This window comes from Stegastes partitus, unplaced genomic scaffold (genome assembly GCF_000690725.1).
Source record: "Stegastes partitus isolate 25-593 unplaced genomic scaffold, Stegastes_partitus-1.0.2 Scaffold1501, whole genome shotgun sequence".
Classification (NCBI taxonomy): domain Eukaryota; kingdom Metazoa; phylum Chordata; class Actinopteri; family Pomacentridae; genus Stegastes; species Stegastes partitus.
Genome location: NW_007579232.1, coordinates 190048 through 204996, shown reverse-complemented (window position 1 = coordinate 204996; position 14949 = coordinate 190048). Strand labels below are relative to the sequence as shown.

The 14949-nt window shown below is 39.7% G+C and overlaps 1 protein-coding gene across 2 annotated transcripts; it reads right to left on the bottom strand.

Annotated features, from left to right (window-relative positions):
* Window positions 1-574: 574 nt before the first annotated feature.
* On the bottom strand, window positions 575-14245 carry LOC103370934 (carbonyl reductase [NADPH] 1-like). 2 transcript variants are annotated; one of them, XM_008300128.1, is made up of 7 exons: window positions 14152-14245; window positions 8714-8830; window positions 6083-6252; window positions 5623-5730; window positions 2889-3097; window positions 2488-2541; window positions 575-2068 (listed from the first exon to the last, which is right to left on the bottom strand). In XM_008300128.1, exons 2-7 carry the CDS (start codon window positions 8824-8826, stop codon window positions 1895-1897), a joined length of 828 nt encoding a protein of 275 aa, XP_008298350.1. In that variant the 5' UTR covers window positions 8827-8830; window positions 14152-14245; the 3' UTR covers window positions 575-1894. The 2 variants fall into 2 exon arrangements, with proteins under 2 accessions (XP_008298350.1, XP_008298349.1); XM_008300127.1 differs by lacking the exon at window positions 14152-14245 and adding an exon at window positions 12621-12744.
* Between the last annotated feature and the right edge of the window lie 704 nt (window positions 14246-14949).

The following is a 14949-nucleotide window of genomic DNA, read 5'->3' as shown; positions in this document are numbered from 1 at the left end:
TTGCAAGTTTCTCTCCGTAAATGTGCCCATAAATCAGAACTACTGGCAGGATTGTTAAATGTTGTTCTGCAACTCAGAGGTTTGACTTCACTCTGTGTTTTACTGAACATGCATGAAAAAAAACATCTAATTTATTGATTCAGGTGAAGTTTTTAGGCTGCAAACATTAATGTGATGAGCTGAGAAAAATAAAAATATTGAAAAAAATGTAGTATCATGTGTAATTTAAACTCTAATTGATTTAAAACTAAACTTAACCTAATTTTTCTTCACCTGGAGTTAAAGTCTTCTCTCTTAACTGGACAAAATAAGTTGATAAATAGATTTGTGACTGTAAAATGGTATAAAATATGTGTAAAATCTTTATAAGATGATTTTTAAAAAACAGTTTTGGTGCTCAACATTCTTTACAAAAGTAAACCAGCTGATGTCAGAATCTTGTTATTCGTGATCTCTGACCTGTAAGGAACAAGTTCTGTTTGTTTTTCTGCCTTTATGACGTCCAAAAAATTGTTTTTCAGCTGAACTCAGTCATTAACAGACGTCAGACTGGACAGAAACACGACTACAGCACTTCATTTAGACATTAAAGCAGAGTTTATTGAGCACATTTGTATATAAATGAACAACAAAACAGCAAAATGCATCAACATCCATCACAAACGTCATATTTACTGGTGCATGTAGGTCACAGAGGGCAGGTTTATATATTTATATGACACAGTACACAATAAAAAACGAAGGCAAAGAAGCACATTTCCCATTTTTTCCATCTTGCAAAAACATAAATAACTTCTTAAACTTGGCAGAAAAGTTGCATTTTATGAATTTGTTAATCAATTTGAAGCCACGGCAGGTGAGTCGACCTGTAAACTTTACAACTGTTTCAAAAATAATCTGAGTTGTTGAAGGTTTTTAATTTTCTTTGGCCTCCAGCAGCAAGTTTTTTTAAATTACACTTTCACACTCAACACATTTATTACAAACATACCTGCAACACAGAGTCAGATTTATTCAAAGTTCATAATAAATTAGATTAAAACTGTTAGTAACTTTAGGCAGCTGAGCTTAATTAAAAAATTCTATTTTTAGTGTGATTTAGGATTTAATTTTGACCCAGTTCACGTTTTAGCACTAATTTCGCCCTTATTGACATTTTTTGAACAGGTGTGCTGTAGAAACGCATTTTGTTTTAAAAAAGTAGAAAAAATGTTTAAGGCAAAGTGAGACGAAGAGAAAATCGTTTTATCAGAAGCAACCAGGCAGCATTTAAAAAGCTTCAAGCATCGTTATAGTTGCACACAAACACAGCAGCGTCATTCTAAGAAACTATTTCATGACCAGTCGAGGCAGCTTTTGTCAGGTTTCTGAACCGATGGACACACTTGGTTTTGGTCTATTTTTAACTTTTTGGTGCAAATTTGGTTTAATTTAATCACTTTTCTCACCAGAACGACAGAAATTGGAGCCAGAAAAGAACATCTGCATGCACTATTTTGCATTATTCAGTGTTTTATCCAAAGTATTTCACACTGCAGTCCAGTCAAAGTACTTTTGACTTTAAAGTTAATTTATTGCTGTGACATGAAATAAATCTATTGAAGCAAACAGGCATTTCTGTTCAGCAAAGTTGGTTTTTTTTCATGTAACAGTGAAAATGGACCTTTTTTTAAGACGCACAAACTCACACTTGGTCACAGATTAGTGGATTAAATGAGTTATTTCGGATTTAGTGCTAAACTTGGTCCTAAAACCTGCTTTAAAAAGGTGTTTTTGTGGGTTTTGTGTTACTTTTTAGGGCTAAAAGCTGCTTTATGTGTTAGTTTTGACATGTTTTCTGGCAAATAGCTGCTTAAGATGAAACTCTGACATCACTGAGTTTTCTTCATTATCTTCACCACGGCTGAACCTGTTTGTCAGAAACAAACTTCCCGTGAGGCTCCGTGGCTCCGGCCGGGAGCAGGGCCAGATAGACCGGCGTGACAGCGCCCTCGTCTGGTGACTTCGGGGCTTTATCGCCCGCCATGTCGGTGCGAACCCACCCTGGACAGCAGGCGTTCAGCAGGATCTGTAGAAATAATACAAACAGGATGAAAACGTACGTTGGAAATGACAAGAAACCACCAAACAGCATCTCTGTGAAGATTCTCCGTCGTCCAGGTTATTCTCGTAGATTAGTCGTAGCAACTGGACAAGGAACTCAAGCAAGTCCAGATTGATCTACGAGAATCACCAAAAAGGAAGTTTTTTTTCATATGTCAGTTTTTACCAACATCCTGCAGCCGCGGTTCAAATAAATGAGGTCATGAGATCTGACAGCAGCTGTTCAATAACAAAATAACACAAAGATGATGTAAATTTAGATTTGAAATGAAGCGTAACTGGACTCGAAATGATAAAACTAGTACATAAAGTACATAAAGTCCCATTTAAATATTGTTTAATCTCTTAAAACAAGCCTTCAGCTGCTGGTTATGTTTCAGTTACCGCGTCAGTCGGTCGCTCTTTGGACAGACGACGAGCCTGAATCACTGTCAGAACCTGGAAACGACAAAAACAACAAAACAACACCAGTGGCGTCACGTTAAACTGGTATTTAAAGGGTTCATGAAGGTTCTAGTGACTCGTTTTGACTTAAACGACTTTGACTTCCAAAGAAAAGTCTTTGCATTTCATTTATGAACATCGAGTTTATCTTACATTTAGAGATAATGAATAACATTAACAATGGAGTTGCTCAGGGTTCTTCTACTTCAAAACCCAAAGCAGCAGAAAACATGCAGACTTTTCCTGAACGTTTTATTGTTCTTTCAGCTCTCTGCTCTTTGCTCGATGTCCCAGCAGCCTCCACCGTGGACCATTTCAGACTTTAGCGTGCTAAATCGTACCGTCAGGCCCATCTTGGATACCCCGTAGGCCGTGTCCGGCCAGCCGCCCTGCCGGTGTTCGCCCTTCTTGGCCTCGTCGACGAACCGCTGCATCAGCGCCGCCAGCTCGTCCTCGGTGATGTCGTCGCTACGGAGGCGCTGCTGCAGGTCGGAGCTGCATTTCTTCAAGGCGTTGGAGCCGATGGTGCTGGACATGTTCACCACCCGACCTGAAGCACGCAGAGGACGAGTGAAGCTGCAGGTTTGTTATTCTGAAGAAACGTCACAAATGATCAACCGTCTGCTGAACTCAGGTATAAACTCAGCAGGTCTCAGTCTATTAAGAGTCATCCAGTGTTTAACATAAATGTTTGTTGAGTGGCAGGAAACCATCAAGTCTGCTGGTTGATGATGTGCAGATGGAGAAAACTCAGAAAAGATATTCTTTCTTTTGCTCATATTTATTTTACTATCACATTATCTCCACTTTTTCGATCTTCTGGCCTTTTTTTGTTTAGTTTTTTTGCCTGTTTTGTCATTAGACTCATAAAAACAACCCACATTTGTCTTTAAATCATAAAGGAAGACTTTTACATGCTGCACTTAATTTGCTTTGTGTTATATTGAATTTCACATGTCACCTTTCATATTTTACTTTTCAACAAGCCAAACATTTGGCCTGTTTTGTCATTTAAATCATAAAAACAATTCTACATTTCTGTCTGAATGAGACCAGAGGAGCACTGGACGCTGCATTTATGCTTTTGTTCAGTTTAAGTTGTGTTTGTGTTTCTATCTGGAGAATTAGCATCGCCGCACTAACTGTGACCGCACATCATAGAAATCAAAAAGCAGAGAGACCAGTCTGGTGTAATTTTCTAAATGTGCCGCCTGTGAGACGCTGAGCGGCTGAAACCCGACACGGCTGTGATCAGATCGCAGTCGTTCAACACATCCGCCGAACCGCCGTCGCCTCTGAAGCAGCTTTGTGAGCGAAGGCCAAACCGACTCTTGAATCTGGGATGCTGAGCAGAACAAGCGCTCGTGTTGTCTGCCAATTTTCTGAGCAGGCTGAGTTCTGATGGGTTTGTTTCGGCAGCAGAGGCGGACGGTGGAGCGGATCCAGGGTTCGGCTTCACAGAGACACTTTAGATGGTCGATGCTGTTGGAGAGGCTGAAAACTGGCTCCCAGATCAGTTTAACGTGGAGGAAACAGTATATTTAAGTTTAAAATGTTGGTCAACTCAACAGGCAAACTTTAAACTGAAGCCTCTTTTGGACCTGCTCTAGTTTCTGTTACTCTGATGACACATGATGTCAGATTTCACTTTTCTCTAGAAGTTGCGACAGCGATGACACCAGGTTGGACCATTTCACTAAATACTTCATATTTATTGTTCTGTTCTGTTGCTGCTCTCCATCTGCTATCCTGTTATCTCCACCCCCTCATCCCCACTCTCATCCAATGGCCTCCTGCCCTGAGCCCGGTTCTGCCGGAGGTTTGGGGGCCGGTTTGGTTCCTTCCCACCGCTTGCTCAGAAGGAGTCCAAAGGCTGCTTTGGATTGTTGGTTTCTCTGTTTAATTTGTACAGTCTGTACCTGACTATGTGAAGCGCTGTGTGATGATGTGTTGTGAAGTGTGCTGTGCAAATGGAATTGAATTGAATTGAACTGAACTTTTAACTCGGCACAACTCTGAACTGCACACAGCTACAAAAAACAGATCAAAAAAATCTGAAAATCACAAGTTGGGGTACCTCAAACACACATGTCTTGTTGGCTTTGTTCTATAATTTCACATTTATGAGGCCACAAGCTGAAATGTCCATAAAAAGTAAACTTTGGTGCCGTAACAACACCAACAGCTGAGATGAGCAACACCCACCAATAGTCAATGTAATCTGTGAGACGCGAACAGGACCTGAAGCTTAGTTTGTTGCTTCCAGCTGTTTAGAACTACTTCCTCTGAGTTTATTAAATATCTTCAGCATCAAACAGCAGCAAGGAAAAGTGTTTTCTGTCTAAATGGCCGAACACCTTCACTTTAAAGGGTTGATGAAGCAGAAATGTGTCTGAACAGGGATTCATAAACGCCGTATGGGACACGCAGTGGCAGCAACGAACAGACAGGAGCTCAGCGTGGTTTAGAATTTAAAGTGAATTGATAATATTCTACACAAGTCTGTTGATGATCCATTGGTTTGGGTCAGGTGTGTTGCAGTGCGGAGACGTCTGGAACCTGCAGGACGGTAGCTCAGGAGGACCGGAGTTGGAGATCCCTGATCCACAGTGTTCTCACCTCAACAGCACAATATATTTATTCTACCGTTTGGCCGTTACCTTGCTCATGCCTGACTGTATTTACTTCCTACTGGCTCCTTTTGTAAATATATTTGTATACTCTTATTTGTCTTTTTCTTTTATGCTTATATTTTGCACCACTGGAGTTGTCTTTTAAGTTTGTTGTACTCTGTGTATGATGACAATAAAAGCATTCTATTCTATTCTATTCTATTCTATTCTATTGTCTTTGTATTCTTACATTCTCGGCTGAATTTTTCCTGTGGAATATTCTTAAAACTGTCAAGTTGTTTGAGGAGGCAGAAGTTTTTTTCACTGAATTTCGGAAGAGCTGATGCTTTTATTTTGAAAAGTCTCCATTGCAAACAGTCAGCAGCTAAAAAAAGATGAAAAGAAATGTGTCGTCTAACTGTTGCTGAAGCGTGTCTTTGTGAATCCAGGTTTGCGTTCGTACCTCCGGGTTTGATGAGCGGCAGGAAGTGAGTCAGCATGTCTCTGGCGGCGAAGAAGTTGGTCTTCAGGGTGACCTCGGCCTGGACGCCGAACGGAGACGGATCTGAATCTGAGGAAAGAGGCTAAAATCTTAAGTTTGTTTAAAGCTGTGGTGCAGTTTTGTTATTATTCTGCACGTTTCAGCTTTAATCCATTTCAATGATATGTAGGTCTAAGCCAGCAAAGATCTTGTGATGTGAGTATTTGTACGTTTGCGTCAATCCAGTGTGTCAGTGTCAGAAAACAGGAAGCTCTAGAGAGTAATCAGAATAACTTATTCCCACCACTTGAGCTGCAAAACAGGAATTCTAATTTACTGATTCTCTGTTTCCGTTGAGGTTCAGGACTTTATGCTGCAGTGAAAAATGATCCACAGCGAAGGAAAATGTGACAGAAATGAGAATGAATGGTTCCAGCTTCACCTCTGAACGCCATCCCGGCGTTGTTGACCAGGACGTCCACTCCTCCGTACGTCTCTTTGAAATAATCAGCCGTGGTTCTGATGCTGTTCACGTCATTGATGTCCAGCTGGTGGAACTTCGGATTCAGTCCCTCTGAGGACAAAGACTTGACGGCTTCCTCGCCTCGACCGCTGGAGCAGGAACAAAGAAAATTCAAATTTACTTTCACTTGTTGTTTTTATCTCCAATTCTTCAGCTTTTTTTTATCGTCTTTGGTGAAGAGGTTCTGCATGAATACAAAATGTTTAACCAAAGTTCATTTGGTTTCTCCAAAAATTCCTGTTTTGTGTTGTTGTCACTCTTCTAACTGGTTTGAAGACGTGAACAAAGTGATGATATCTACTTCAATAATTCACCAATCAGCACTCTGTAACGTTTGAATTCTGCAGACAATTTTTAAGCAGAATTGAAAAAACAATTGGTTCCTGGGTTTCTGGTGTCTGGTTTTGTTTTAGTAATATATTCCTGCTTGTTTTTCTTTTCTTTTTCTTTTTTTCATTTTTATATTTGCAGATCTCACGGTGCTTTTCAGCTACTTCCTGTTTTATTTTGAAATCGCCTTTCCTTATGCGTGGCTTCTGTTTTTACTTGCGTTCTTTGTTTCCTGATTTCCCTCCTTTTTTGGCCTGTTTCACCTGCATCCTGTCACTTCCTGTTTTGTCCTCCCTGCCTGTTTGCTGCTCACCTGTTTGCCGCTCACCTGTTTGCTGCTCACCTCTTTCCTGCCGCTCACCTGTTTGCTGCTGCTCACCTGTTGGTCTCCGGGTCTCCTCCCTGCTCCAGCCTGACGCTCACCTGTTTGCTGCTGCTCACCTGTTGGTCTCCGGGTCTCCTCCCTGCTCCAGCCTGACTACCTCTGTGTGCTCCTCATGTTAACCAGGTTTGTGTTTGTTGGATATTTGGTTCTCTCAGTGTTTTGCATTTGGATTAGTTACCTTTGTGAGATTCGCGTGGACTCTTAATTTGGCGTTTTCCTGAACACTCTGCTACTTCCTGCCAACCAGCTTGTTGATTCTTTTCCTGCTAATCCCTGACAATTAGTTGACTTATTGATTCCAACTATTTGCTTTTAGAACAAACTGAAAATCAGCTTTTGGCTCTTTAGTTTTCAATTTGACACAAATTTCTGACACAAACTAATAAATTAATCATGAAAAGTTGATGAACTCAGCACAGGCCTGTCAAAGCGGAACCACACCAACAACTGGACCATTCGGAGGAGTTGTTCTTTATGTTCTGTTCAAAATACTGTCAAAAATAACAACAATAAATCAGTTAATCCTCTGAACCATGAAGCTCGCTGGGTTTGACAGACGTGTTGTCTTTTTAAAACACCAACAGAACCTTTAAAAACTAAATTATCTGGGGGGTTTTAAGTTCAAAAATCATATTATTTAATCAAACTCACTTCCTTCTTGGTGTCTCGGTGCAAACACGAAGCTGTTCGAGACTCAGCTGCAACCAGCATAACTGGAAAATGTTGATTCCAGGATTTTTTCCCCCCCTTTTTTATAAAACTAAAACTGAAATTCAACATTATGTTTCCACCTTTTTTTAATGATTGGGATGTGTCAAAAACAAAACAACAGCCAGATGTTGCTTCCGTGGGTTGAAGCCCAACCAGGTCTTCAGGATCTCAGACTGAATCCAATGCAGAATTAAAGATTTGACCTGCAGATGGCGCCATTTTACCGCATTAGAGAAACACATGAGCTTCAGAAGCATCACACCAGCTCCTCAACAATGTGTTTTAATGCTGAACTCCTCAACCTCAGTCTATAGCGATGTTTTGGTCAAACATTTAGTTATGAATATTTAATATTAAAAAAAACAAAAGTCAGAATCTTTGAATTTTCAACCACGTTTTCAGAGGATTTAAATCATTAAATATCAAATTAACCACATTTCTGTTGGTATTTAACAGGCTTCTGTCATTTGTTTTATTTCTTTTTAGCGAAAAGAGCACATTTGACGTTATGACATGTGGTGAAAAGTCAAATATATAAAGATAGACTTAAACATATGATTCAGGGTTTTAATCTGTTGCCAGACTGATTTTTTTATGCATATTAAGAAAAATATTTCTACTGACCTGCTTGTAAATGACAGAGAATTTAGCCGGTACATAACTGTTTTGTGTTGTAATTCATTTCTCCTCCACTGGATGGAACCAAAGTCTCATCTAACACATGATGTAGCTGAAAATCTAACTTCACAGAACACAAACAGGTTTTTATGAAGTTCTCTCATCGTCCAAATATAAAGTTGTGCTTTTGACAGAAGCACTAAACAGGAAACTCTGACTACATAATGAGAAATGTGGTGTAATTGTGACGGTTCATGTACAGAATTAAAGGCGTAACGAGCAGATAAAGGACTGAATGGATCATATTATGATGCAAAAATTAAAATATGTTAAAGTGATTCTGTGCAGAACCATAATGTGCAAATATACGACAGTAAATGTACTGAAATGTCAAATGATTAATGTGTTTCCTCCCAGTTTGAGTTTGTTTAAGCAGAAACAGGAAACGTTTCGGGAACATTTAGGTGTCATGCTGATGTCCAGGTGAGTCCAGGTGAGCTACCTACAGGTCTCTGGCCGTCAGGTAGACGTCTCCCCTGAACTGCCTGCAGAGCGCCCGGACGATGGCCAACCCGATGCCCTTGTTGCTGCCCGTCACCACGGCGACCCTGGTCGACATTTTTCTGGGTACATAAAAGATACGAGCGTGAGAAAACACAAACTGAGCAAATATTAAACTAATTGAGAGTGTTTTGTCCAAATAGAAACAGAGCTGCTGAGTCACGGTGATGTAGTGATGTAGAAATTATGTTTTTTTTGATGTGGGGCTCAAAACTGAGGAACATAAATGTAATTTCACAGTTTTTAAATGAGGAATTCTTGATGCTTATCAAATGTTTTCTAGCAGTGAGAGGATTTAAACCAGCAACACAGCAAACAGGAGTAAACGTCTACTAATAAAGCACCAGGATTTATGCAGACAGGACACGAAGGAAACTTACACTTGAATTGAAAGACAATAGATAACATAAACAGTTAGAATGTGTGAGTCATGAAGCTTTAAGAGAGAAACTGTGGATCTGTTTCAGCTCTAACACTGATTAGTTGATGTTTTTAGAGGAACAATCTACATTTTTATGTTTTTCTACCAGCAAGACAAAAAGAAATCATAGTTTTTTTTGCTACTATTGAAAGAAACTTTGGCTGTTTTTACAAGATAATTGTCACTTTTGTTCCTTAAATAGTCAGATACCTGTCTAATAAAGGAACTTGTTTCCTTTTAGGAGCTGATTACATTTACTTGAGTCGCCTCTGACCAGGAAAAAGCCTGAACGTGCCAAACTTCTAACAAACGATGGCGTCTGAGGTAAATACACTGATAGACGCGGTGTGCCACGAGCTCTGAGTGGAAAATCTGTCCAAAAAAACAAGTACTTTGATGAAGTAGTATCACAAGTAAGTATAAGACATTACAATATCCTCTGAGGAAGTGTTTAGTTGCAAAGATTGAGCCCAAAAACTGAGGAAAAGACGCCAAATATGTCGATTTAAAACATCAAAACGTGGCTTTTTATTCTGAAAAAATGATATTCCACTAAATCCACAGTAGTGTCCTCATAATATATGATGCAGGAAAGTGTCAGGACGGATAAAAATTAATATTACAGCTGCAGTATGTTAGTTTTTGATCAACTGTTTCACTATAATAACAATAAGAGTCTTTATTTATGGAGAACGTAAATCCAAGTTATAAAGGGATTCACGAGGCTGCAAAGTAAAACAGACGAGTCATAAAATCAAGAGATTTTAAAAAAAAAAAATCCAACATATTGTGTCAAGACCATCAGTCCTGGAAAAGCTATGAGTATTTTACTGTATTAGTGAATATGTTTTGTCCCGTTAAACTAAATCTGTGGGAAACTAAAGCTGTGTGATGGAGGCCTGATGATGGACGATACTCTAAATATTTATTACTCGTGTAAACGTCCATGAAAAGGCTCGTGAGAACAGAAAGACTGATGTCACAGAGAACTAAAAGCATCTTTATGTTCATCTGATGTTCAGAAATGACAAGAAAACAGAGATTTCTGACAAATAAAGTCACACGGACTCACTCATTCACCGATTATTCTTCCTGTCGTTTGTAGTCGCCTCGACGGTTCGTTATGAGCAGAAAAAAATGTGGAAAATGTGGTGATTTTAATTAAAAAAAAAAAAAAAAAAAAAGGGTGTTGGTGCAATAGTGCCCCAAATATGAACAGAAGACAGAACATCTCCTGAAAAGTTTTTGATTGTAAAGACTGAGCACAGAAATGGAAGCAAAGACACCAACTATGTGAATAAATGTGTGTTTTTACTAAATTCATGACGGTTTACTTTTAATATATGATGCAGGAAGGTACAAGGACCAATAAGCACTGAGATCACAGTTACAGTCACTCGACTATGAGGCTAAATTAAACATCTAGAAAACAAAAGCTATGTTGGATCCGAGTTCTGGACAGAGATGGAGGCCTGATGGTACTTTGAGCTAAACATTTACTCATGTATACATTAACATTAAGGCTTTTAAGGATAGAATGTGGTCACAGCGGATATTTAGACTGTAAAAACTGACCCAATAGAACTAATTCCAACATTTATTCAATGCAAAACAACAAATTAACTCATTTAAACACGATGGTTGTTGCATCAACTTAATTTTCTGTATGATTTAAACTCTAATTTCTGCATTAGTTGAGTTAAAACTAAACTCAAGTTGAGGTAACTTGAGGATTTTAAGTTCCCTCGTCTTCCTATTTAACACACATTTATAAATTTAACAACTTAAGAGCTTGTGTTCATATTTATGGCAATAAAACACACAGCGTTTAAAGTTTCCTTTTAAATAATGTGGCACAACTAGTTGGATCAACTTAATTTTATGAGTTTTTAGCTTAAAAACCTTGTGCTGCCAATCGTTAGGTAATTAAATCTACGTTAGACTGAGAAGGATAAACTAGTTCCTGACTCGTAACGCAAACAGATCGATGCAAACTGTTTAAATCCTTTATTTTTTTTAGCTGAAACAGTGTTCGTGAGTGAAATCCTTAAATTATCTTTTGTTACTATCGTGAATCTTATTGAACACTTGCGTGATGCTAGTTCATTTTAAACTTTATTAGCTTGTAAATCCAGCTTTTACAGTTTGTTTGTGGGGAAAAAAACACCTTCTGTAGCGTATAAATAATAAATCGGGAGCTACAGGTTCAATGGTGACTAATGGGAATAAAATATCACATCAAGATAAAGTTAATCTTTTTGACGGATCGTTTTCATTCCAGTTGTGAATGTTGTGTGTCATCTGAACTCATGCATTCATTGAATTAGAACTAAATTCAAGTTAACTTAATTAAATTGGTTTAATAATTCAACTTTCAAGTCCTCTCCTGAATCTTAACATGTCTGGATAATTTCAGAGTGGTAATTAAAATACATTTGATTATAGAGAGACATCTGATTCCTATGATCGGATGCAAACTGTACATTTTACTGTAGAAATGCAGAACTGAAACACGTTGTGGTTTCACAGAAGGTCAGAAATCAGAGCAAAGTGCACTGATGTCAAGTGACAGTCTGTCACCTCCAGCAGCAGGAAAACCTCAGTACGTGTCAAAGATCTAACCAGTGATGGCGCCAGAGACACACGAGCAGCTGAGATGCAGATCCACCCACAAGAGCATCTTCTGTTAAAGTTTCATTACGAAACTTAGAAAAAAAATCCACTAAATGTGTTGGACAGATGCTCAGATTCTGCCATTTTACGCATAAATCTAAAATCCTAAAACCCTGAAAAAGCACGAAATCCAAGAAGGTATACTTTTAATAAATGGTGCAGAAACGTGTTAGGGACAATAAAAACTAAGATTATTCGCTTTGTGTGTGTAAGCATCGCTGTAAAGCCTCAGGAGGTGGACAGACGCGCTGCTCGGGCGCATCATGGGCGGGTGTCTTCATTTAATTTAACGTCTGAATCCACTCAGCAGCCAGTTAACGTGCGCAGCGGTGGATTCTCTCCGGTTTGGTTGCAAGTAAAGGCTGCAGGATTCTGGTTTTTGATTTCTTACCAACTACCAGAGTGTTTGTGTGTCACGATCTCTACCCAAATACTCCAACATTTAGGCTGCAGGTTTCTCCAACTCAGCGCGTATCCAGGTAGTGCGAGCAGGATAACGCGAGCAGCATCAACAAATAAGCGCATGGAGAGGCGAGGAAGAGGAAGCAACCTTTAAATGTCATGTTATGTAATAAGAGACACAGTTTAAGAAATAACAAGAAACTTTTGTGATGTGATGAGACAACGTGGTGCTGTTTGTCCTTATAATAAAACAAGGTTTGTTTTTTTTCCGTCAAGCGCGTAATTTTCAATAAAAACATTTCCAGACTTTTTTTTTTCTTATCAGGCAAGTTTAAGGTGAAAATGAAGCTTCTTACTTGTTGCTGGTTTTGTTGTCCAAGCTGAGAAATAAACAGAAGTGAAGAAGGCAACAGGAGGCAGAGGGAAGGACACTGTACAGACAGAGGGGAGTTTCTGCGCAGCATCAGCGCGCTTACCCGGAAAACTTTTCTATTTTTTCAAAAACGAGTCCGTTTTGATTCAAGTGCGAGCTCTGGCGTGACCAAGCAGTTTATTGGGAGGCTGATGTCCGCCTCTGTGCTCAGGAAATAGCACTTTGTTCCCCACAGTAAACAGCAGAAGGTGTCTAAAATATCTCCTCTATTTAATTTCAGATTCTTTCGGTGAGAGAAAAATGAAAGTGCATCATTTATCAGAAACACGAGCATTTCAATATATAGTCCTGCTTGCTGTGTGCCAGATTCTTTCCTCAGACTTTAATAAAAACCTGCAGCATCACACAGCAGCAGAAACGACCCTTCACACTGAGCGTTTTGGGCGCAATTACGCACGTGGCACAGCAGCGATAACTTTACTAACGCAGGAACTGATCGTGAATTATGTTCTGAACGTTCACTGTTCCTTACGGAACCCGTCTGGTGACTGGCCTTATTTGAATTAAAATAAAGTTAATTAATTTAATTAACACAAATTATAGGATTCAGATATTTTTTCTTTTTATTGTTCGAATTCTACGTGTGGCGAGCGGGGCGTGCGGGGGCGCTACTAATAGATTGCCTAACTGATGGACTAAGGGGGAAATGTGTTGACCGACAACGCCACCTGGGTTTAAGGTTCTCACCCAGGGAACCGACGTTCTCCTTGTTCACACACACACACAGCAAAGCACACAGGTTCGCAAACACACTGGGGGGAGACGTGGTTCTACAGTATAAAAAATAGCTTTTATTTTTAAACAGTAGTTAAAATACATTGACAGAATTTAAAATCACCAAAATCCCACATCCCACAAGGCAGATTCAAATGAAAACCATGCAAAGCTATTGAGAAATCAAGAAAACCATGCAAAACAAAAGAAATAACTCAAGCAATATCAGTACTTGCTAACACATGCGAAAATAATGAAACTCAAAATACAAAGCAAAATCACACAAACTAAACAAGGCAACACAAAGCCCAACACAGGTAACAAAACCAGCAAACCAAATGAAGCAAAGCCAAGTAAAGAAAAAGCTAAGCTAAGCTAAGCAAGGCAAACTTAAACAAAATATAACACAACAAACCAAAATACTACAAAAACAATGTCACAAAAGCAAAGCAAAGAATGCTGCCATGCAAGGCGAGGGCAAAGTGAAGCAGAGTAAAAGATGCAAGCGGAGCAAAGCAGCAGAGCGACACCACCCAGAGCAAGCCGCAGAGAGACGGCGATGCTAACGGCGAGGCTAACGGTGATGCTAACGGCGGCAAAGCGGCGGAGCGCCGCTAACCCGGCAAAGCAGCAGCGGTCCCAATATTCAGACACACCTTCCAGTCACAGCCTCTGTTCAATAAGTCTAAGTTAAATACAAACCAACAGATAGACAAAACTAAGTCACACTGTTTACCTACCGTTCAGCTGTGTTCAGTTAGCACCTGAAGGAGCGGGACACACCCTTATGTAGCGGCAACAGCAGAAGACGCCCAAATTGCACTGGCACGGGGTCCGTGACACATGCGGCTACAATAAAAGAACACCGATTACCATAGAGCATGTAAGTGAGGCAAGATGCTGGCGAAGCAGCCACCGCTACGTTACCTGCGTGGAGTGCCGCCGGTACCTGACAGGCGACCCGGAAGTGGGCGGTCTCAGATCCAAGAGCGAGAGACCCCAAGATGGGCACCGTACCCTTATAAGGAGTGCCCTCAAGCGGTGATAGGCTGAATAGCATTCTCCATTAGGAGCAGAAATTAGGCTTCATCCTGCCACATACGGAACCCATCTGGTGACATCGACAAGAGATAAAAATAACTCGTTCCCACGCATTAGTAAATCGTGGCCACGAGTTATTAATGTGTGGGAACGACATAATTATCACACGGTGTTTCCTCGCAAGAGATCGCAGGATATCGGTGTAGTTCATTCCAAGGTTAAAATAAAATGGAATCAAATCAAAATGCTCAATGTTTCATGCAAGTACGGCCGTTATCCTTAATCGACAGCTGGTATGACCGCACTGTGAAATTTGCTCCACAACTTCTCTTGTTTCTTCATATCAGCAATGGGAGGCCACAATTTAACTATGTCGGTCCCACGCATTCACAACAAACAACAAAAAGAAAAAGTATCTGAATCCTATAATTTGTGTTTATTAAATTAATAAATTAACTTAATTTTAATTCAAATAAAGTTGAGGTAACCCAATAAAA